Below are 23,776 nucleotides of genomic sequence, written 5' to 3' on the forward strand. Positions count from 1 at the left end.
CTTCCTCTACCTGCCTAATGGGAGCGAGGGCTGCGGAGAATGACAAATTACCCAAAACAACAAAAAAATCCGCAGCTTTAAGGAGGACGTACCAAAGCAGACCCCGCCGCCTGCCCGGAGTGCGCGCGCCCCGCCCAACGGCCGCCCCGCGCATGCGCGGTGAGGGGAGGGGGGGAGAGGGGGCGGTGCCGGCGGCGGGGGCCGCCCTCGCGCGCTCGGAACCTGAACTGGCGGCTGCTGGCAGCCGCCCGGACCGCAATCGGGGTCGGAGCGCGCTGCTCGCACACCCAGGGGTCGGTTTCGTTCCGGTGTAGGCGGCGGTTGCTCCGGCAGCCGGGAGGGCAAGGGGAGCGCGGAGCGGGGCTGGGCTGGGCTGGGCTGAGCCGAGCCGAGCCGAGCCTCCCTGCCCTTGCCCCGGTCGGCGCGGCGGACAGCAGGCAGGGACGGGCTCTCGGCAGTCTCCCCCGGGGCAGGCGGCGGCATGGACGCCTCCCCGGTGTGTCGCAGCGGGTGATGCCGCTCCCCGGCGGGCAGGGGAAGCGGGGGCGCGGGCAGCGCTGGAGGGAGTCGGTCCGGCCGGTGGCGGTTAGTGGCGGGGCCCGAGCGGGGAGTCTGGGGAGGAGAGAAGCGGGAGGACATGGGCTGCCCTGCCCTGTTGTGATTGGTGGGTGGCCGCGACCTGGCCAGGTGATTGGGCGGGAGTCTTGTCAGTCACTCTCCTCAGCCTCCCCCAGGCGTCTGGCAACAGGCGCTGTCTGTGGCGGCGGGGGCGGCCGGGCCGGGGGCTGCCCGCCCCGTCGGGTACCCCGCGGCCCCCCCGCCCCGGGGCGCGGAGCCCGGCCCGTGGCCTGACCTGGGGAAGGGCTGGAGAGCCCTTCCTAGCCGGGTGTGGGGCTGATATCTGCAGGCCCTGCTGCCGGCCTGGGGGCTGGGGGGAGTCGGGTGGCCCCAGGCCCTGGGCTTGGATCGCTTTGGGTGTCCTGCGGTCTGCTTCTTAATTACCTTCTGATTCTTCCTTTGTTTGTCTTTCCCCCTTCCCTCCTTCCCCAGGCTCCGTGGGGTTTTCTGGGTATTAGTTTTTGGGGTTTTTTTGGGGTTTTTTTTTTTTTTTTTTTTTTTTTTCAAACTCAGTGAGATCATCTCGCCTGGAAGCTGCAATGTGACAGAAATGCTAAGTAGCCCTGTCGCTCGGGGAGGCTTCCTCATCTAAACTCTGTAGTCGTCTTGCTTGCAATCAGGTGGCAGTCTTTCAGAAAAATGAATACCTAATTGAATTGCGGGTAGCGATTCATGGAAAGAGGCCAAAACCTAAAAGCATAAGGTATATATATGTATTGCTCAGGTAAAAATAAATGTAAATCTCCGAAAATGTGATGGAGTGACTATGAATTAAGAACTACAAGAGTTAGTCTTAGGTTGAAAATTCTAGAAAACATAGATAAACTGTTGGCATGTGGCACCTGTTTCTTTGCAAAGGAAGAGTAATCCTGAGTCATAACTGGATTTCGATTTCGGTGTTTTTACATCTTGGTAGTTAATGTTCTTCAACTTTTCGATAGTCTGAAATATTTTGTGTGCCAAAGTACTTCATTTTGATATAGTTAATACCTTTCAACTTTTACTACTCTGAAACGTTTTAATTGCTAAAGTACTTAGTTTTGATAGCGTTTGGTAAATATGGATAGTAGTTGTCATCCATGCAGTTATGTTAAACAGATGGGACAACTGAACACTTCACGCTTCTTACTGTTTCTGAGTGAGTCATTTAAAGAGTGTGACTAATCATCCTACCATACAGTTGTCAACAAAACAGTAATTTTTTTCTACCACCCACAAAATCTGAAAAGATTTCCAGATTTTCTGTGGATGAGATGTGAAAAGTAAAGAACCTCTCTTTTGAACAGCATTTTAAATTTAGATTGAGTGGGGCGAAATGTGATGGACTTTTCATTTTAAGAATTTATATGTCATTTTTTCTGTGCAGCAATATGTTGATATATCCAGGAAGTCAGTTGACTTACTATGGTGACTGTGGGGCAAACAGTAACACGTTAGTTGTTTTAAGGCTTTCATCTAAATAGAAACTTTACATGTAACTAAATGAATTTTATCTGTCCTATTTCCCCTCCCTGCTTTATTTATCTCAAGTTGTAAATCATCTAGGACAGAGACACTTTAATATTCAGAGAAATATGGATTGGATATTTTCATTATAGTAGTCAAGTGTCATCAGCGTAATAATAGTGCTAACTGTGTGTTGAGGTGGGAGGAATTACATTTGTTTTGAGGAAACTGGGGTAGTAAGACAAAGAGCTGGCTGAGATATTCGTATTTAGAAATGTGATATGAGAAGTGACCTGATTTGAACATAGCCCTTGTGGTAAATGGAAGTCAGTGATTACCTACAGCTTGGGAGGCTGAGCCAAGAAGGCAGCAGTAAACTTAAAACTCCCACAAATACTATGGGAATAGAAAATGTCTTGAAGGGGAGATATTCACATTTGATTTATTTTAAGTGAGTTAAAGAGCTAGGAAGGAAGTATTAGATATACTGAATGCAGTATTGGACACAGGAGGCAGATGAGTGTAAAGACTGATTGGGAACAGGTGTTTAGAAGTGGTTACCTGTTGGGGGCTGGGGGCAAGAAGTAGAATATGGGGTGGAAATGAGGAGACCGAGGATGCATCAGAGTGGATCCCCCAAAGAACATAAGAAAGGTATATTAAATGTATGCCAGCTTCTGCTGTTGGCAAATACGTTTTCTGATTCTTCATATCTGTTGGCAGCGTTGATAAAGATTTACTCTTTATTGAATGTATGTCTAATAGTTAGTTGGTTTGGTCTGTTTGTTATCTCATCACCTTTCCTGTGAAGACTAATTACTGGTCGGGAGTGTGCTGAGAATGCTGTTCTGTGTTTTCCCCATAATTAATATTTGAGTGACTTTGATATGTTGGTGAGTTGACAAAAAAATGTATTTACTCAATAACTTTCTTTTCACACATAAGTAGAATGCTTGGCTTTGTTGGCCTCCTGATGTCTTTAGAGAAGTGATCTCTTCTGTCAGGTATCTGCCTCAGCAGGTATTACAGATGGCTTTTGCTAAATGAGAAGCCCTGTTAAAGGATGACACTTTGCTTTCTCTTTCAAATTGAATATTGAAGAACAGGCTTTCTACAGGAAAGTTTGGGAGTGGTCTGAGCGCCATTTGGTTAGGACTCCATCCTGGGCTGGAAAGAGCTGGTAATGGCATGGAAATCAACAGAGGTGATGCCTCTCTCTGGTGCTGGAAGGTTATTCACACCTTCTAATAGCGTGGTCCCACTGGTTAAACATTTGGAAAGTATTGAAGAACTGCGGGTAAAGTGTAGCCCTTTCTCTTTTACACTAATTTCCTGGAGATGGGTATCCTTTTGTTTGCTAATCCTTGGATTAGAGATCACAAGGATTAATGTCAGAAGGTCGAAAGAGTCAGTTCTGCCAAAAATGTATCTGTAGGTTTTGTGCTATGTGAGGGGTGGTACCAACTGAGATTCTAATATAGTCTTACCAGCTTATCAGTAAATGTTTCAAGTGGAAGATGGTCTTCTGTAAAGCAGGAGCTGTGGTTGTCAGAAGTCTACATTGGGTACTTTCAGTCCAATTAGAGAACAACGTTTTCAGTGACATTTTAGCTTTTAAAATACTCCATGCTGCTGTTGTATTTTACTTGGGAGAAGGGAAATAACATAAAATTTATTCCTTTAACTTTCTAGAATATCCTTGTTAAGCTAAAAGAAAAATAATCTGTCATTGCTCTTTTATTTTAAAGTTGCTGTACCAATTGCTATGTCCTTTCAGTGAGCAAAGGGGACTTCTAGCTACTTTTGAACAATCTAGAAGCAAAATAGTTGCATAATAAACTACACTGTCGACTTGGCAAATAACATGGAGCTTGGTTCATCTTAATCATCTTTAGCTACTAATAAACTAATTTCATTGAAAATGCTGGGACCTTTTTACTGTAAATGATTACTGTAATTACTGTGCAGTCTAACCTTCTGGTTTTGTTCAGGACAGCCTGGCATTATCATTATGGATCGCTCTCGGCACCATGCAGGAAATGGCAATGAGCAGGCATCTTCAGGAGAGCATAGTCATGGTGAAGATGAGAGACAACGACAGCTGGAGCGCCTCAGTAGGGAGGAGGCCTATTACCAGTTCATTAATGAACTTAATGAAGAAGACTACAGGTTAATGAGAGACCGCAACCTGCTTGGCACTCCTGGTAAGATGTGGGTACCTTCAGTAGAAAAGATGTAATGTGAAGTAGCACTACTGTCAGGCACCTCATGTGGTTGTATGATGGAAATAGCCTGACTTCTGTAGCTTTGTAGAAAGTAAAACCCCCTCAATTTCCATTCAAAATTAACGATATTCAGTAAAAATATCGAACTTATATTTTTAGTACAGCTTTAGCGTCTATTAAACCTCTTCAAATACAATGTCTCCATATACAGGTAATATCCAAACCCAAATAGTTAACATATGGTATACTAAAGTATATTTATTGGTACATGGCAATTTTGGGGGCCTCTGAGTGGTTGCTGAAAGTTGCTTTGAGTTTTTGCTGGTAGTTGGCATGCTCTTGACACATATTCAGCATTTTTTTTTCACCCACCCTAGTACCCACTTCCTCTGTTATCTGTGTACCTTCATTACAATCTCATGCTAGTGCTGTTTTCTTTTTGATTTCATTAATTTTACCTTATTTCTGATATTTTCCTTCAAGATAGAAAATATTATTTCTGCATGGCTGTGTTGAGCTAATAATAATGTCCTATCTAACAGCATTATAAAAATTAAATTATTTCAGGGGAAATAACAGCAGAAGAGTTGCAGCAACGCTTAGAGGGGGCTAAGGAGCGTCTGGCATCACAGACTGATGTGGATAACAGAGAAGGTGAAGGTAGAACTGTTGGAGGTAAAGATTCTTCATTCGTGTATATAGATACACACAGTACGTGATGCATAAATATTGTTCTGTACAGATATTTAAGAGGCTGGTGGATTTCAGTACCAGCCATTTCAAGTCTTGTTTTTTCATTGTGACTCTATGGATTGTTTTAAAAGTAAGAGAGACTTCCTAATGATATGAAAGCAAACTTGAAATACTTCATGAAAACTGATTTATGTCGGCCACAAATTACTTTGTCCTTTTTTCTTGGTTTCCCTTTTCTAGGAAACCTAACAGCACAAAAATAATTTTCATTCTTCTAATTCTTAAAAGGTTTTATCATGTATTAGAGAAGTTGGAACAGGAAAGAAGTTAATTGGATAACAGTTAACCTCTCCACTGTTCTGTTGTTTTTGTTGTTTCTTTTCCATTTGTTTTAATGGAGTGAGGCTTTTATTATGTGCATTGTCTGCATTCACTTCCCCAGCAATATTGGCTTAATCATTTGGCCAATCCTAGTCAGATTTAGGAGAGGAATAGGCAACTCGGAAACAAAGATACCAAATTTCTGGCAGGTTTCATGAAAATAGGGAGATGATGGAGTAGGGAGAGCTTAATCTGATCCCTTCAAGGGAAGACCTTCACTGTGATCATGACCATTGGCTTTCTTCATGCATGGAGTTAGCACTAACCAGAACAATTGTATCTGTTCTTGAGCTTGTAGTTGGAAGAGATGTGGGAATGGAGCTGTGGATATTTTAGTAGGAAAAGAGTGTATTTGTACAAAAGGAACAAATCTGTCAAAACCATGCATCATTTGTTCTGCTGCTTATAGACAACAATTTTTTTAAATGTTTGCCAGAAGAAGACAAAACCTTTCCTTGCTTTATCAAAATTAGCTGACTAGAATACCCTCAAATTGATAGCTTAAGCAAGGGATGGATATTGGACAAATACAACTAACTTTGGACTGCCTAATTCTGAACACTTTCTCAGAAGAGGCCGTCTGGGCATATTAATTTGTCTGTGTATCTGCTGGTAAGACAAAAATGCTAGGTTGAGCTGATGTTTTTACATAGAGCATGTTTTCAGCAAAATTACATTAGCATAGCAAGGTAGCTGTCCTGCTACTGTAACGTTTCTGAAGTCAGGGCCCAGCAAACACAGAGGATTTGGAATGCATCGTAGTATACTGAGTGTGCAGTTGTATGAATGTTTGCAATTCTTTGTTTCTCTCAGATTCTGATGTTCTTGGAGAAAACTCAAATGGTGACTCTTTGCTTGAGTGGCTGAACACATTTCGTCGCACAGGAAACGCCACTCGCAGTGGACAGAGTGGAAACCAAACCTGGAGAGCCGTGAGTCGAACAAACCCAAACAGTGGGGAGTTTCGATTTAGTCTTGAAATTAACATAAACCATGAGCATAACAGTTTTGAAACTGCTGGTGAGGAGTATGTGGGTATAGATAGTAGCAGAATGTATTTAGAAAGAAGACATCAAAGAGCTGTCAGTCCAGTAACCCCACGATCGAGGAGCAGGACTGCAAGAGAGGCAAACAGTGAGGCTTCGAGCACTGCAAGGACCAGGTCTGTAAGAAGTTCCGTGGCACAAAGCTCTGAAGCAGCCTCTCGTCCGGTCTCGGGGAGGCTCAGGAGTAGAACGAGGGACTTGACAGGCCTTTCCCAAACAAATAGTGCACGTAATAATTCTGCAGCTACTGGTGAGCAAAGAGAAATGCCAGAAAGAGGTACTTCTACAGGAGTCAGAAGAGGTAGAGCTAGAACTAGTGTTCGGATGGGTACAAACCAAAGACTAGAAATTCTGCGGCTGAGGTCTACTTTAAGTAGTCGAAGCCGCTCTCCGCTGCAAAGGCAAGGCGATACTGCTCATTCTGAGGAACATGCGCAGAGACAGGATAGAAATGCACAGCAAGTCAGCAGAAGTAGAAGACAAACAGCTCAGCCTTCTCCACAGCCTACTGAAGAACAAGCAAGAGGTAACACTCAGACTCCTCAACTGTCCAGTGTAGCCCCATCCTTGGGAATAACTTTGGAAGAGGAGGAATCTAGTAGGCCAGCAGCTGCTGTTAGAAGACATCCAACAATTACTTTAGATCTTCAGGTGAGAAGAATTCGTCCTGGAGAAAACAGAGATCGGGACAGTATCGCCAGTAGAACTCGTTCTAGAGTAGGAATGGCAGAAAACACAGTTACCTTTGAAAGTGACAGTGGGGGATTTCGGCGTACGATATCACGATCAGAACGTGCAGGTATTCGAACCTACGTTAGCACTATACGGATACCTCTTCGTCGGATTTCGGAAACTGGGCTTGGTGAACCTTCATCAGTGGCTCTTCGATCAATCCTTAGACAAATTATGACAGGCTTTGGAGAACTGAGTTCTTTAATGGAAACTGAGTCTAACTCGGAAGTGCAAAGAAGTGGTCATCACTTACCCTACCTACAGCCAGAGCGGAATAACTCAAGTTCAGCAAATAATAGCAGTGATCCAAGTGAGGTTTCATCTAGAAGTGGGAATGCAGTAGAAGGCAGCAGGGAAACAAATGGACAGAGTGATGATATTCAACGCTATGGTCGCAATAATGAAAACCAAGATAACAGGCAGTCTCAAGATGCTAACAACCTAGTGGAAAATGGAACACTGCCCATACTTCGACTTGCCCACTTCTTCTTGCTGAATGAAGATGATGAGGAGGATCGTTTAAGAGGTTTAACCAAAGAGCAGATTGACAATCTTTCTACCCGGAACTATGGGGATACTCACACTGAAAATGAAATAAGTAAAACGTGTAGTGTTTGCATTAATGAATATGTAACAGGGAATAAGCTAAGGCAGTTACCTTGTATGCATGAGTTTCATATTCATTGTATTGATCGCTGGCTTTCCGAAAACTCCACTTGCCCAATTTGTCGGCAGCCTGTATTGGGGTCTAATGCCACAGACAATGGCTAAGATTATTTATACTGTTCAGTACTCAAGGATTTGCTTCTGCTCTATTTATGATGAGCCAGATGGAATTAACTGACTTACGTAGGGGTCCATTTGTGTGGGGAGTTTTGTTAAATTTCTTTAAAAAAATAGGAAACTTGTCTAAATCTAGCAATGTAAATACTATTTTTCTCCAAGTGCAGACCTAGGAGTACACATAGAACCAAATGATATCAGTAAAGTTTATATTTTTTTAGGTAATTTTGTTATGCTAAGCACTTTTGTAAATACAGAAATGCAATAGTTAATCAGTCCTGCTTAATGTATGTTTTTTTAACAGTGTAATGGACTCGCTTTATTTAGATGACGAATTGTTTCACACAGACCAGCCACTGTGTTGAAAAATTAGTGTCTAAATAGCCATTCATTACCTTTTTGTTCTAAGAACAATTTCTTTTACAGAGAGTCTCTTGCTGGAAATGTTTGCTAAAGATATTTAAGTTACTTGAAGTGCTCATTTTAATAGACAGTATATTTTTTTTAACATTGAAATATCCTTTTCAAAAAACTTGCCAATTTGGTTCTATTTAAAAAATTTATGGCAATTTTTGCATGTGGTTCTACACAATGCGTAAGGCTGATGAGTTCATATTCAAAAGTGGATGGGTTAGTGACATTATAAAATGTACATAATTAAATGCTCTCTTTGACAATCGCTGTCTTTTCAATGTAGACAGCAATCAAATCAACGACAATTCCAAGAGAGTGTGTCTTGCTGAACATGATATTTGCTCAAAGAATAAATGAGCGCTGAGGAAGCCTTTTTACTCTTCCAAATTACTCAATTAATATTCATGGGTTTTTAACTGCCTTAGTTTAAAGAGGAAAATATTTCCTTGACCATTATATTGTCTACAATATGCATGATTTCTGCATCCTACTCAGAAAAACAAAACAAAGGCTTGAAGTGGTTTTGTACAGAAATTTAAGGTACACGTATAATATTAGTCCTCTTAAAACATGTCTGAGGACCAAATGGCAAAAGACACTAAAAAGGACAAAATAAGCTTCCCTAAAGTCCCCAGATTACTGTATAATTAGATATTAAACTTTATACCAATAACTTATAAAGAAATAAAGTTGCAAAGTAATAATGGAGGCTTCGTGTGAATTACTGCTAAGCCATATTCAGTAGATTGGCTAGAAGGTTTATCATTCTTGATGTTCAGTCTCAGTTTTCACTTTATTTGTTCCTGGGTTTTCCCCAGCTGTGTACTTATGTTTCCACAATGTGTGTGTTAGCTGCTATGGGTAGATAAAAATGCACGGCAAAGCACTCTTGGGGTTTCTGGAAGTAAACTGAAAGTTAGAAAGCTCATCTTTTGAGCAACGTGCATCTCGGTCCTAAGAGTATTGCACAATGGTGCCTTTCTCTAAGGTGTGTATATTCTGAGTGGTAGAAAATACCTAAAGTGAAGAAGTCACTGACTTTCTGTGCCTATAGAAGTCCTTGACTTCTGTGCCAGGTGTTTCAGTTAAAACATTTGCTCATGACATCCTTGAAGGGAAACTATAAAATCCTGTGTTAAGCTATCAGATGTCTCCTTCAGTTTTAGAAGTGGAGAAACTTTTGTCAGAAGTTCCACAGAAGTGCTTCTTTTTGTTCCTAAAAGTAGCTTTAAGAAATTTTCTTAGGAGCTTTAGATGAGTTTAAGGATATGATTTAAGATCTCCTCTGATGTGATTTGGACTGCTAATTATTGCAAACATTGTTGACGCTTTTATTGGGTGCCTCCTAGTCGTTTTAAAGAGTGAGGGGAATTTAAACATGATTATCAGAACTAGCTTATTTTTTACATTATTTTTTTTCTGTTAGGTCCTAATGTTGATCGTATCTGAATATATGGGTGCCTTCTGCTACTTCCTTGTCTCCTTATGTTTTTCCTTTGTATTTCATAGCTGCTTGACTCAAGTGCCACATTTGTAGAAACCTGCCTTTGGCTCACCATCACCTTGCTGATCAGTTCTTTCAAGGTCAATTTTAACTTAAATCCTTACTATAGGGGATATTTTTTTTTTCCTGTGTACTGCATTTTTTAACTAACTAGTTGGAATACTGCTCAACTGCTACACTAATGCACTAGAGGTAAAGGAACATTCCCTGTGCCGCCTTTCATTCAAAGGATATTTTGCTGTGTAACTAAAAGAACAAAATTTCGTACATTGTTCAAGACAAGATCCTGTATGACGGGGTGCGTGTAACTGAGCTGCTGTATGGAAATATCCAAAAGTACAGTGAGAGCTTCCTGTAGAAATCATAGGCTATTTGATAAGAAACATGAACTCTCCTGTGCCCTGTTCCTGTCCTGCTGTGTGTGACTTGTCAAGTATTTACCCTCCATTGGAGGGGTATGTCATTTGTTCCTCAACTTGTGTTGATATGACCAATTAAATCTCAGTGTTTCAGTTGGTCTTGGCTTCTGTTACCTGCATTCCTGTGACCTTCCTTCAGTTCTACAGACACCCCCCAAATACTATTTTACCTTGTCCGTGGCTCAGGTGTTTCATGTTCCAACAGTCATATCTGTGTGTTCCAGAGCTTTGTTAGTTTATTCTCCATGCATTTCCTATCACTTTTCAAACCCATCTGTTTCCTTGATCTCTGCAGCTTCCCTTTGCAGAGTTATAATATAGAATCATGGAATCATAGGATGGTTTAGGTTGGAAAGGACCTTGAAGATCATAGAGTTCCAACCCCCCTGCCATAGACAGGGACACCTCCCACTAGACCAGGTCGCCCAAGGCCATGTCCAGCCTGGCCTTGAGCACCTCCAGGGATGGGGCCTCAACAACCTCTCTGGGTAACCTGGTTCAGTGCCTTACCACCCTCAAAGTGAAAAACTTCTTCGTAATGTTTAATCTGAACCTGCCCTCTTCCAGTTTAAAGCCATTCCCCCTCATCCTATCGCTACATGCTCTTGTAAAAAGTCCTTCCCCAGCTCTCCTGTAGGCCCCCCTTAGGTACTGGAAGGCTGCAATAAGATCTCCCTTCTCTTCTCCAGGCTGAACAGCCCCAACTCTTTCAGTCTCTTCTCATGGGAGAGGTGCTCTAGCCCTCGGATCATCCTCACGGCTCTCCTCTGGACACGCTCCAGCATATAGTTTGTCTTTTGTGACAACTGTTTGTTTTATACTTGCTTTTTAGGATCTTAAATTAAGATCCCTCATTCTTGTACTGTAAGGAGCAACGTCACCATAAATAACACCTCCCCATTCACTTTGGTAGTGTCTTAGCCCATTCTCCTTTTTTTTTTTTTTTTTTTTTTTTTAATAGCTAAGAAGTCCTAATTAATGTCTCTTTATATAGAAGATATTATTCTGTAACTATACTTGTTCTTTTGAAATGGAAGGACTGGTACTCCTGCAGAATTCAAGATGTGGATTCACTAGGCATTATGTGGTGATGTAACTTTTTTCTTCTCTGTGATCTTCCAATTAATGTCTAATACTCTAGTGTTGGTTTTGATTGCTGCTCAACACTGAGCTGATATCTTCACAAGTTTTGCAAAAAGATTTCACAATCACTTTCCTGAACGCAAATTGCTAATTTAGAATGGATTATTGCATGTTTTTCTTTTGTGTATTATTGTGTAAAGTTTTTTCTTTTTGATTTTGTATGTTGTACAAAGCAAATTTTCTCTGCCCTTTTATGATTCTGCACACCCTGCCTCCTGTGATTTATCTTTGCTTCTAATAGCTCAATAATTCTGTACCACTTGCAGATTTTATTCCTTGTTATTTATTTCTTTTTTTCTGATCGTTTATAAGTATGTCGCATAGCACAGGTATTTCACTAGCAATGCTTTCTACTTCAAAGTTTAACCATTTATTTCTAGCTGTTTAATCAGTAAATTTGTAATTTTTTTTTTTTTTTTTAGTAAAAGGGGACTAGATGTAACTACATGTAGAATTTAACAAAATAAATATGGTAATTGTCCTTAAACTGATACTTGTTGAGGAGAACTTGAAAGCCAAGTAAAGCACTGACAGAATGAAGCTGGTTTGTTAATAATTAAATTCCTTTAGTCATCCCTGAATTCCATCTGATTAGATGAGCTAATAACATGTTTTATCCTTTATTTTGCTTGTAAAAGAGGTGAGGAATAATACTTGTTTACTCTTCATATATTTCCTGTAAAGGTGCAATAGCCTTTGCCTATATCCTCCTTCACAGGACAGTTTTATAATGTTACTACAGAAGACATAAACATAATATGATGGATATTTTTATGGTGGCTTTCCTCCAGCAAGCGCAGGTTACAGCAGCAGCAAGATCAGGGCAGCAGTGGAGATGTGTAGCCAGGTCCCAGCAGGTCCTTACAGTTCCCACTGCTGAATAGATGTCTGTGCCGCTCACTCATGGTGCCACGTCTTCGCTGTACCCAGCATCAGCATGATTAGAGCAGGGGAAGGGAGGTATATCTCCACATGTGATAGTACCTGTTTAATTTGCCGAGCAGACAGTTTAGTGTTACCAGTTTAAAATGAAGCAGCACATGTCGGCAGGCGTGGTGGGAGCTGTGGGGGTGCCAGCTCCCAGCAATGCAGAAGGTGGAAGGTTTTCATCGGCAGCACAGACAGGCGCCGATCTAGTCAAAGTGACAATGATCCCTGTCCAGCATGGACCGAGAATGCTTACTTGTGGGGTGACAGGCTTATGTGGAGCAAGTCTGGAGCTTTTGTGTCTGTCATAGCAGTCAAAGGGAGAGTGCATCCAATTCTGTGAAACTCTGGGTGGCTGGAGTTTGTGGCAGCCTGTTGATTCATCTTACTGTGAAGGCTAAAAATACAGGGAAGATGTTTCAAAACACTACATAACATAAGTAATGACTAGACATTTACTGGATGTAAAAGACTGGAAGCCTTATAGTTAACTACAGTCATGGGAATAGGGTGCTCTTAGGTTGGGGTAACGAACCTCTTCAGAGGCAGACCACTACTGGTGGCACCGGTGCATAGCGTAAGGGAAAAGACAGCTGACCCCTTGCACATCTGTGCAGAAACAAAATGTTCCTGCAGTTGTGAAGCTGAGTATGAGGAAGCTGGGAAATGTGAGAATGAAGGTTGCCTATGGCACCTGAGGTCAGCTTTGTAGTGCCCCTCCATGCTGATGTTATTTCTCGCTGCAAATGTGGCCTCTCTCAGAGCACCAGCTGGGTCAGGTTCACTTCCTGAGCTGCAGGCAATTCGTTCCTTACCTTTTGTTATATGCCTTGGGGTCTTTTTTACTCCATGCTTTTAAATTCCTATCTTTAAAGGAAGTATCTACTTCTTCTTGAGTTATTTCATGATGCTCATCATTCATGGTGTTTTTCTCCTTGCTGTTGTGAGAGAAGGATCTGCTTTGTACTTAGAAATTTTACTTCTCATCTATCTTTTTTTTTTCCTTGTTTTTTGAAATGAGCATCTGTTTCTTCATCTGACTTCTACTCAGGTGTTTAATGGGATATAGCTTACATAAACATAATTGTATGGCATGAAAGCTAAAAGTAAAGAGATGTTAAAGATGAACAGCATTATATCCTCAAAGTAGAGGAAATGTCTTCTAAGCCAACTTTGGTTGATCTCCAATAGGTATTAGGACAAGAGGAAATGGGTTTAAGTTATGTCAGGGGAGGTTTAGATTGAATATTAGGAAACACTTCTTCACTGAAAGGGTTATTAAACTTGGAATAGGCTGCCCAGGGAGGTGGTGGATTCACCATCCCTGGAGGTGTTTAAAAAAAGGGTAGATTGTGGTACTTAGGGACATGGTTTTTGTCAGGGTAGGTTAATGGTTGGACTTGATGATCTTAAAGGTCCCTTCCAACCTCAACAATTCTATGATTCTGTTTTCTATTGGTCATCTCCTGCTGCAGGGCGCACAGCTATTGGTACTGGCATCCGGCTAGCTTTATCTCTGGAACGAGTAACTGACATATTAAATGACTTTTATTGGTGACATTAAGAAATGTAATTTAATGCTGTGACAAAAAATGGAAAAATGTGGTTAGAAGTTTTTAAAATAACAATTTATTTCAATTGAAATTGAAATGGCAGCACTAACCCAGAGCCTCTCTAGAAAGCCTTCATGCTGAAAACGACCCAGAAAGCTGGACTGGACAGGGCCCTTGGTAAGACACAGAGAACTATCAGGCTGAGATAATACATTTTTCCATTTCTTACATGTGTGATGCTATCAGTGACTTTCTAGCTGATATTATGGTCCTGTATGCCTCTCTAATAGTCTCTTCTTTAAAAATGTATGACGTAGAAATGGATTCCTACGTTACCAAATAACTGCAAACAGGGCAGAAGTGTTTTAATTTCATCCCATTCCTCAGACTCTTTCCAACTTCCTTTTCCTTCCCTTCTGTATTCATTTGATCTTTTTGTACACTGTAACCATTTCCAAGCTTTTTTTCACTCTTTCATCTTGGAAACAGACTATTTCTGCAAAGTACTTTCCTCTGGCACTACTGAAAAGTTCATGTATCACTCCTCCTGGTTTTCATAGTCTCGGGGTTTATTGAACCCAGAGTGTCTCAGAGTAGCTCCAAAACAAGGGCATCATACTGGTTTTGTGTTTCAATAGGTCTGTGACATATTTGTACCATAACAGCGATGTTTGCGTTATACTGTACCATAAACCAGAAAAGCAACACCAGAGAACTGTTAAGCAACAGCGTATATTCACACTGCTGTGACCCGAGGGGTTTGTCAGACAATCTAATTTGAATTAACCAAAATAATGCAAGAAGTTATGACTTGTGCAGCAGCATCGCCATGATAGGTTGTACAACCTCTCTTGGCTTGACTCAGCATCAACTGGTCATTCTGTTCATGTTTTTAGATCTTTAGAAATACAAGGAGGGAATTAGTTAATTAGGTGCTTTGTTGTCTGATATACAGCTGAATTATAAATGTAGCCTTTTCATCTAAAACCAATAGCTAAACGGAACATGAAACATGAAATATGATAGTTTGACTGGAACACACAGGCTGGGTTATCATGCTAAGTCACAGGCATGGTTAAATTATGTTAATATAAATAATGACAATAAGGTTTGGCTTGGCTCTGGCATAAACGTGGCTGAATTTGTATGGCCAAGTGGAGTTGCACAGCCTAGTTCTATTGATATAAGGCAGACTTGTTAGGTAGTATGAAAAATAAATATGTAAGTACATAAAGGAATCAAAGGCATGTGTGAGAGGACAGTTTTCTGGAGTTATTGGCTCAACAACTAGCAATGTGCAAGTTTGGAAGTATGATGATGGTAAATTACAGCAGGTCATGTCCTGCCACTTCATGCATTTGCCTTGATGGGAAATAACTTTTAAAAGCAGATGCTGTTTCCCCATGGCCAGGCTCCTGCGGAAGTCAGCCTGTGCGGTCATGTAGGAACCACCAAGTGACTGAGCCCAACCAACCCAGTGAGAAACCACTGTGACCACTAGGCCAACTAGGAATGATGTGGGGAGGGACATGACAACCTGCAACCAAGTGAGGAAGTGGTGGACAGGGTTGGTAAGCAGAGCACGCAGGGTGATGCAGATAGGAGAAACCTCTTAATCACCAGAAGAGTGTTGAAGTGGGGTCACTCCAGGTGTGTGCCGACAAATAGGGAAGTGCCTACAGGCCAGCGTGGTGGGGACAGCAGTCATACCTTTCCTGGGAAATCAGCAGCTAAGGTGCCTGCCGAGCAGTGCCTGCGGCATGAGGAACAAGCAGGAGGAATGAGAGGTCTGTGTGGAGTGACAGGGCTATGAGCTCATCAGGATCACAGAGACATGGTGGGATAGCTCATGCAGCTGAAGTGCTGCAATGGATGGATACAGGCTCTTTAGGAGGGACAGGCCAGGGCAGTGACAGGGAGGAGCTGCCCTTCTTATGCCAGAGCAGCAGGAACACCTGAGCTCCGCATTGGGATGGATGAGGAGGCAGCTGAGAGTCTACGGGTCAGGACTAGTGGGCAGACCAACGTGGTTGATGTTGTAGTAGGGGTCTGCTATAGAGCACCTGATCAGGGAAAAGAAGTCGATGGGACCTTCTTCAGATAACTGGAAGAAGCCTCATGTTCACAGGCCCTGGTCCTCATGGGGGAATTTAACCAGCCTGATGTCTGCTGGAAGAGCCATGCAGCAGAGCACCAACAGTTCAGGAGATTTCTGGATTATCATTTCACAAATGGTAGCAAGTATTCTTGCAAGTTTCCTCATCCCTTCAAAGTTTAAGGACTATTTCTTTCAAAATAAGCCCCTGAAATGAGACATTGACACTAAGATGATTCATGGTTTGTAGGATTTTCCAGTTCCTGAAAAGGTTTTGAGACCTGACTCTCCTTTTGGATGCACTTAACCATACATCAGTGTAGTCTGCAGCATTTTAAGGGAGAGAGGGGACAAATGGCAGGAGGCTCTGCATTAACGTTAGCCGGTCATACAATGTGGCTGTAACAATGGAGCTGTGCGTACCCAGCTTTGATCAGAGCAGCACACACAACAAAAGAAACGGGCACACTCACAGTGAAGCACTGAGAGATGAGTCTTTAAAATGAAATGTATCATTTGCTCTCCTGAGATGGTGCGCAGCTAATCTGAATTCAGACTGTACGCAGAAACCATCAACAGCAGGCGAGTACTGCACCGCATCCTGCAGCATCCCTGCAGCCCCCTCTCCTTTAAAGCGGGAATGGGGTTAGCCCACCTTTTTTGGTGGCACAAGGTACCTCAAAGCAAAATTCCTCCCATTTTCTTTCTTTCCCTGGGCTTACACTGGACTTTTACCAGTCTACATGAGACCTGCAGCAGGTTCACCAAATACCATCTCAGTGCAAGTTGCTCCTTGGCATTCATGCTTACTCCAGAAGGTGTTTATCCCACCACTAAATTTATCTTTAGTGTAATGTAAATTGCCTGAAGTGCAAGAATGAAACATATACACAATAAACCAAAACAAACACAGCTTTCATTTTCTTCCACAGGTTGAATGTGGGATCACTTTGTCTCATTATTTTAAGCAGTCCTTTATAAAAGCCTAACTTCAGGCATTTATAGCCCACAGCTGGGCTTCTTGTCCTGAGTAAAAGTGGGACAGATATACTATATCACTTACTCCTACTTCCAAGAAAAGCACTTTATTTTTTATCTTGAATGTTTTTGTCTCATCTTTAGTATTAAGCCTTCATCTAGGCCTGCTCCGTTATAAGGTATTTCTTTCTGCAACATTGGTTCTACCTTCCACAGCCTGTGAGCTATTTTTGCAGTTCACACAGGTTTGAGCTACATTAATAACGGCTCATCCCTTTACCTTCAAGCACGCGTGCTCAGGAACGCATACCGTGTTGCTATTTTAATACAGGGGTCTTGCCCTTATCTGAGTGAGTGATGCATGAAGAGCACTTCAGTTGCTATATGCCTTTTACTGATTTTTAAACACATTTTGCGTGCAGTTCATTCCATTTGTTAAAAGTTAACAGCATACATACAAACAGCAAAAGAACAGCAAATGTGTATAAGCATACACTTGGTGTGTAGTTAATGTGTGTATGTGTAGCAGTTAACTTGAATATGCAGACAGTGAGTATAACATCATTTCTTGCCTATCACAGTAGGTTATGTCTGTGTGTGTATGTAGATAAACATATATATACATACATAAATTGAATTCTGCAGGAAAAAATCTTGTAATCATAAGGGAAAAAATATAAGCATCATAGTGTAATGACTAAGTTACACTTACTGCATGTCTGAATCCAGGTCCTTTTGTTGGGCTACTTTATCATGGTACAGACACTACAGTTGGGCGCTATCCCTAATATCATGACAGCTGAGACCTTCTTCCTGTTTAGATTGATTTTCTTGAAATTTTCTGTTGAATGTGGCATTGAAGTAAAACCCCAAGTCTGGGGTTCTTCCTCTCTAAAATTTAGCCCCTTATTTTTTTAAGGCATCTCCAGGTCCACAGATTCCTTTTTTTTTTTTTTTTTTTTCTTGTACCTGGATCTCAAACACCAATTCTGGCCTCCCAGCTCGTCTCACTCACTCGGTTCATGTTATTCCCGTGTCCATACTGTGCTCCAGCCCGTCACACGAATCAAGTGATAGCTTCTTTCCTGCCTCACTGTATGAACCAGGTTGTGCGATGCCCCCTAGAGTAACGCAATGTGGGACACCCAAAACCCCAGCAAATGCTGTGTTGTGATTCATTCTAACTTTGGTGGTGGCAGACGGTGGGAGGAGGTGGGGGACAGAACGATTGGAATGAGACGGACTGCTCGGGCCAGAAGCGCGGTGAGACCACAAGCCTGACCAGAGCCCAGGGGCCCGCAGGAGCCCGGGGCTTATCATCCCCGTGCACTGCCTGGACTTGCTTAATTAAGGCTAAACCTTCAGCTTCCAAGATGAAGACGGTGTCGCACAGCAGAAGAGGGCGCCAGACGACAAGGAGCGATCTGGCGGTGCTTCCCTCGGCTCGGCCGGGGAAGGCTACCCGGCAATACGGCACCGGCGGGTGCGGGGAGACGCGCTGCTCCTCCCTCTGAGCCTCAACTTCGTCTCACGGGGAGGGCAAAAAATAAAGATTTGGGGGCATGGCGGGTGGGGGGAAGGGGAAAGTTTCCCCTCCTGCTCTGCTGGTCCCCGCGCAGGGCAGGACAGGGCCGTGACACAGCGCCCGCCGTTTCGCTGGGCGCGGAGATACTGACGTGGTGAGAGCACCTGAAATGAGTGGTAATTCCGAAATAACATTAAAACTACATCTTAAACAAAACTAGGCAAAGCTAACCGCAAAACTAATTGACACAAGTTTTACTGGCGCAGCTCTCAGGCTGTTAGGTGGCTCCTTGTGCCTTGTCTCACACAGTGTCCTCACACCCTCGCACACCGGCACAACGGAACAAAGCGGCCAAACGCCGGCAGCTGCCGAGCGCTTCCCGCTGCCCAGCGGGCAGAGTCGCGACGGCAGCGTTTCGCCGTCCTTCCCCCGCCAAACACAGCGGCGTGTCGCGATACAACCCCACAGGCAGCTCACGACTCCGCACGAGCCTCTCGGTGGGAGGAGGCAGCGCGTCCGGACGCGGAGCCGCGGCACCGGCGGCGGAACCCGGGCCCCGGTCCCAGCCCCGGCCCCGGTCCCAGCCCCGTCTCTGTCCCTGCCGGTCCCGGCCGGCGGGAGCTCTCCGAGGTGCTGGAGCGGCGCGCCGGCGCTCCCTCCGCCACCGCTCGTCCGGCGCCTGTTGCTGGTCGCCAGCCGTGGTCACCACGCGTTCCCCATGGCAGAGGCTCTGCGGTCCAGTGCTCAGGACACCCGGGTTCCCTGATAGGGCTTTGTTTTACCAGATACCCCAAGAGAAGTCACCACTTCCGCCTCCTCCATCCTGGGGAATCGGGGGCAATGATGTTGCCTCTCCATAAGCTGTTTGGAGACAGGTGTCTAAAGCAGGTTTGCGGCCTGCAGAAACGGCTCTTGGCAATGGGAGATACCTCGGTTTGCAGGGCACGAGTCCGACGAGTTTCCTGAGTAGCAGAGAGAGCAACGTGCCTTTTGTCCTTGTCAGCCAGAACACTGCAAACAAGGAGCACCGTGACTTCTGGTTCCCGGAGCATGCAAAACACCCCTCTGTTATATTAAACCACATTTCAGTGGTTTTAAAATGACTTTTAACTTATTCTGTGTTGTACATGACATTTTAATTTTTTTTCTGGTATCTAAATATTTTAAATAATGTGTAAGTCACAGATATACTGTATACTGAATTCTCTTTCCAATCAAATGATGGCCTGGCCATAATAGCTGGTTCAAAACATATTTTGGAACATTTACACACTTGCTGCAGAATACGGTTTAATCTTCACAAATGTGTCAGTTCTCTCAAGCTTCTTTTCTGTCTTTCTGAACACGTCTGATTGGGACCAATTTTTGCTTTTCTGTAATTTTTTACAACAGTACAAAGTGAGTGCCACCAAATCAGTATATCAGCATGGCAGTGTTACATGCACGCTGTGGATTCCCTCCGCACAAATGTCATTGATGACGAAGCCAGAGAATACTGGACCCCCGTTAGCCAGTAACCTTGCTGTGGGCCAAGAAAGTGAGTGAAAATGATGAAAACATACCTCAAACATTTTGAGAACTGTTCACATTCTGGAAATGAATCTCATCTTAAACTTTTCTTCATTAAGCTTTTCATTTCTTCAGCATTATTCTTCTTTGCTTAAGAATACAATTTTTTATTACTAGTTAATTATTAACTTGGCTCTATATAAGATGAGGGAATGTCTAAACTATGGTCTACTGTACCATATGTCCTCTCCTTGTAAAGCATTTGTAAAGGTTTTTCTACACACAGTTTTCCATCAATTGCCAGCCTGAGGAATTCCTTCTGTAGACACCATTATCACAGAATAAAAATTACTTGTTCCAATTTAGCTTCCTGTATTTTGAAAGTATGTTTAAAAGCATACAAACTTGGAGTTATTCTAGTAAAGTAATAACACTGATGTTGTTCCCTGAATTAACCTACAAGCATGAAGACGCCCCAACAGTTGTTACAATAAGTACTTAGTCTTGAGTATACTAGAAAAAATTATGATATTTTTCTTTATTTAGTTTCACTGGTTTTGTTAGTGTTAGTATAGAAAGGGCTATTTTTCAGTTTTTCAATATTTTTCAGGCAAATCCCAGATTACCTTCTGCTACAAAATGAGTACCAATTTCAGTTTCCAACACATCAGTGTGACTATTCTAATCACCATAATTTTATTTACATGTGTCATTATTCAAAAGTCATCGGGAAAACCTTGATGTGCCTGGTGCTGATTATTTTCCATAGGATAGAAAAGTTCCACTGGAAATATGAGGAAAAAAAAATGTATAGCCTTGAATGAGCTTTGAATGGGACTTGAAAAATGAAGATGCCTACATTTCCAAATCTTTGACCTTTTTTCCACCATTGCACTGATAGATAATGGTTTACTCTTCCTCCACCCTGCCACCCCCCTCTCATGCACCCATTGCAAATGCAAGTCATCGTAATTTTTTTTTCCACCTTCACATTAAATCTGTGGACTATGGTTAGCTGTAGGAGCAGTGTATCGTTGAGCAAAGCCCCTTCGGCACTAGAAAGTACAGGAGACTACCAGATCCTTTAAAAGGTCATGCATTAATACCTGTTCATAAAATGTCTTACTGCTGCCCAAGAGTTCTCTGTCTTTGGTCACATCCCACTTCTGTCTACAGAGACACAGCATCTCTGCAAAGATGATCCATAAATGATTTCATAATTTTTTGTAAGTTCAGTGATGCTAAGCACACTTTCTGGATCCGGGAGCAGCTTCTTCTACAAATCCAGAAATGGCAAGCGCTGGCTTTTTCACCTTTTTTAAATTGTCATGATGAATGACAGATACCTCCCATGTATCTCAGCAAATAATTTGCATGATGCTGGTTTTGATCCTGTGCACGTAAGCAAGGGCAAAGCACCACAGCACAAAGATTTGTTTTAAGACCAAGACAGTCTGTTGTGGTTTTGTTTTGTTTTGTTTTGTTTTGTTTTGTTTTAAGACAGCAGAGTTAGACAAGCAGAATTTGCATGCGATTACTCTACTCCTGTAGCCCAATAACATCACTGCTGGTAGGAGGCCACAGGCTTTGTACCGACAGTGCAAGGCCTCGGGACTGAGACTTGTTTTGTTGGACCTTTTCTTGACCTGTCTGTAGCTTTCTTTTTCCTTTATTTAGCTGTAACAGCAGTATCTCTAATGAGCAAGTGGCTATGTCTAACTGGTTTACTTTTGCTTAACTTTGTATGGTCCAACTGTAGTTTTTATATGGATAGTGACAAGAAGTTATACTGTGTAGAATGAGATATTTATAACTAACATAAGGATGTAGTGTAGAGGAATACAGGCCTGGTATGACAGCAGAGTCCCCTGAAAGTGGGGACGCAGGACACTGCAGAGGAGGCATAGGATGATAAAAAACAGGGCACAGCCTCGGCACTGGAGAGCTCAGGGCTATGAAGAGCTCTCCAGTAGTCAGCTAAAGCAGTGCAGACCTGGGAGCTGGGCAAAGCTGGTTTACAGATAACATATGTAACATACATAAATGGCATCACATATAGTAAACTTGGATGTAACATGGAGCTGTAGACAAATGAACAAAGAGCAAGGTGTAAAGGAATGTTAAAAAACATATTAAAATAGCCCCATAACAGTACTTTGATTTTCTCAGCACAGAACTTGTTGGGAAGACACCATTGACCAGCTGCAGCTCCGACACCCAATGCCTGAGGAAGGCTGGCAGTGCCAAACCGGGGTCCCAGAGGGGCAGCGGAAGGGTAACACACTACCAAAAAAAGGACAGACAGGAAGAGTGTGTCTACAAAAAACCAAAGTGCATTATTATTTCTGATCATTTTTTTTTTGTCGTAGTAGCATTCTTTAATTTCTTTTTTTTTCTTTCTTTTTCTGTAATAATTAGCTCAGACCTAATAGTTTTTGATTAGACTGTTAAGTTTTCCACTATACTAATCATAAATTCTGAGTAAGGTGTGTTTCTTTTTTTTTTTTTTTTCAGAACCAAACTCTGTGCATAACATTAGTAATTGGAGCAAGGGATGCATCTTTTGGAAATTTGGGCTTAACAATCTCTCCAAGGTCCCAGATGGTATCTGGCACAGTCAGAAATAGAATAAAGATATCCTGTCTCCCAGCCTGGCACATTAACCACAGGACCATTCTTCCTGTCTTTGCTTTATTTATTACATTGAAATAATTATTATGCATACTGAGCTCTTTGAAAGTACACTGCTATAAATACTAGAAAAGTAAGCACATTGTAATTTGAAAAATACCAACTCCTGTTTTTCGGTACATCATTCAAACCATGGAGCCATTATGACAGACCTCAGGGAACCATACTGCCATGACTCATGGTCTGATAATACACAATTTAGCACACATCACTGCTAGGACAAAGACTGGCGATTCACAACAAAATGACAACGGTGAGTCCTGCACAACAAAAGAATCTGTTTCTTCTAAAAACTCAGGGCTAACCTGCTTCTTGCCAGTACTAGTTAATTACGTTAGTACTACTAATGAACGTGAGCTTTCAGAAACTCAACCAACTCATGTTTGCCTCTGGACTACACACTTAGCTTTCCTGCTGGCCTTACTTCAAAGCCTGCCGAAGAGGACTCAGCTTCTTCCTCGGTTTTCTTAGACACTTTTGCAGTCCACTTTCTCCCCTCGACTTCCCATTAGACCGCATTGTGCAATTATATCAACTTGTGACTGGAGACAGATTCTGCAGGCAGGTCCTCTGATGCTCACAGTCTATGCAGGGGCAAAGATTTTTTTTTGTTCTTCCATGCCATTAAGGATCACTGAAACGCCTGGTGACTAATGCTCAAGGATCTGCCTTCTACAAGGATACATCTCAGGCTTGTTGAGAATAGTGTGGATTGGGTAATTAAATCTCTTTGAGGAGCTTGAGTAGTCAAGTTTATGTGACTGAGTAGCCCTGCGTAGATGCAAGCCAGATGGCATGTTAGCTGGAGCACTCTTTGAGAACACTGAGGGCACAGAGGTGAATGCAAGGGCAGTGCATGAGAAGGAATGAGTGCTTTTAGCTGCTACTTGGGCTTCCAGGCTGACAGGGCTGATGGTTTACAGTCGACAATACTTTTAGTGTACTGTAAACACAGTTCACCTGAGGGTTAATTTCTATAAAAAAGCAAACATGAAACCAGGAGCTGCTGCTCTTTCTTGGTCCTGTTTTGGAGCACTTTCCCTGACTTTGATCTGATAGCTTTAACCCAAAGCAAACTTCACGTTAATTTGTCT

The 23,776-nt window shown here is 42.6% G+C and overlaps 1 protein-coding gene across 1 annotated transcript; it reads left to right on the forward strand.

Annotated features, from left to right (window-relative positions):
* The first annotated feature begins 2,016 nt into the window (after positions 1-2,016).
* Positions 2,017-10,341, forward strand: RNF6 (ring finger protein 6). Its single transcript, XM_082487065.1, has 4 exons — positions 2,017-2,718; positions 4,056-4,268; positions 4,857-4,964; positions 6,177-10,341. Exons 1-4 carry the CDS (start codon positions 2,667-2,669, stop codon positions 7,910-7,912), a joined length of 2,109 nt encoding a protein of 702 aa, XP_082343191.1. The 5' UTR covers positions 2,017-2,666; the 3' UTR covers positions 7,913-10,341.
* The last annotated feature ends 13,435 nt before the right edge of the window (positions 10,342-23,776 follow it).

The sequence above is a fragment of the Vanellus vanellus genome, assembly GCF_965231255.1.
Source record: "Vanellus vanellus genome assembly, chromosome: 1".
Classification (NCBI taxonomy): Eukaryota; Metazoa; Chordata; class Aves; order Charadriiformes; family Charadriidae; genus Vanellus; species Vanellus vanellus.

What these genes read in the sequence shown, in the direction of transcription:
- RNF6 (XM_082487065.1), top strand. Translation starts at nt 2,667, where the DNA reads ATGAGGAGACCGAGGATGCATCAGAGTGGATCCCCCAAAGAACATAAG. An exon ending in CAACCTGCTTGGCACTCCTG is followed by an intron (nt 4,269 to 4,856) that starts GTAAGATGTGGG and finishes AAATTATTTCAG; the next exon opens with GGGAAATAACAGCAGAAGAG. An exon ending in TGAAGGTAGAACTGTTGGAG is followed by an intron (nt 4,965 to 6,176) that starts GTAAAGATTCTT and finishes TGTTTCTCTCAG; the next exon opens with ATTCTGATGTTCTTGGAGAA.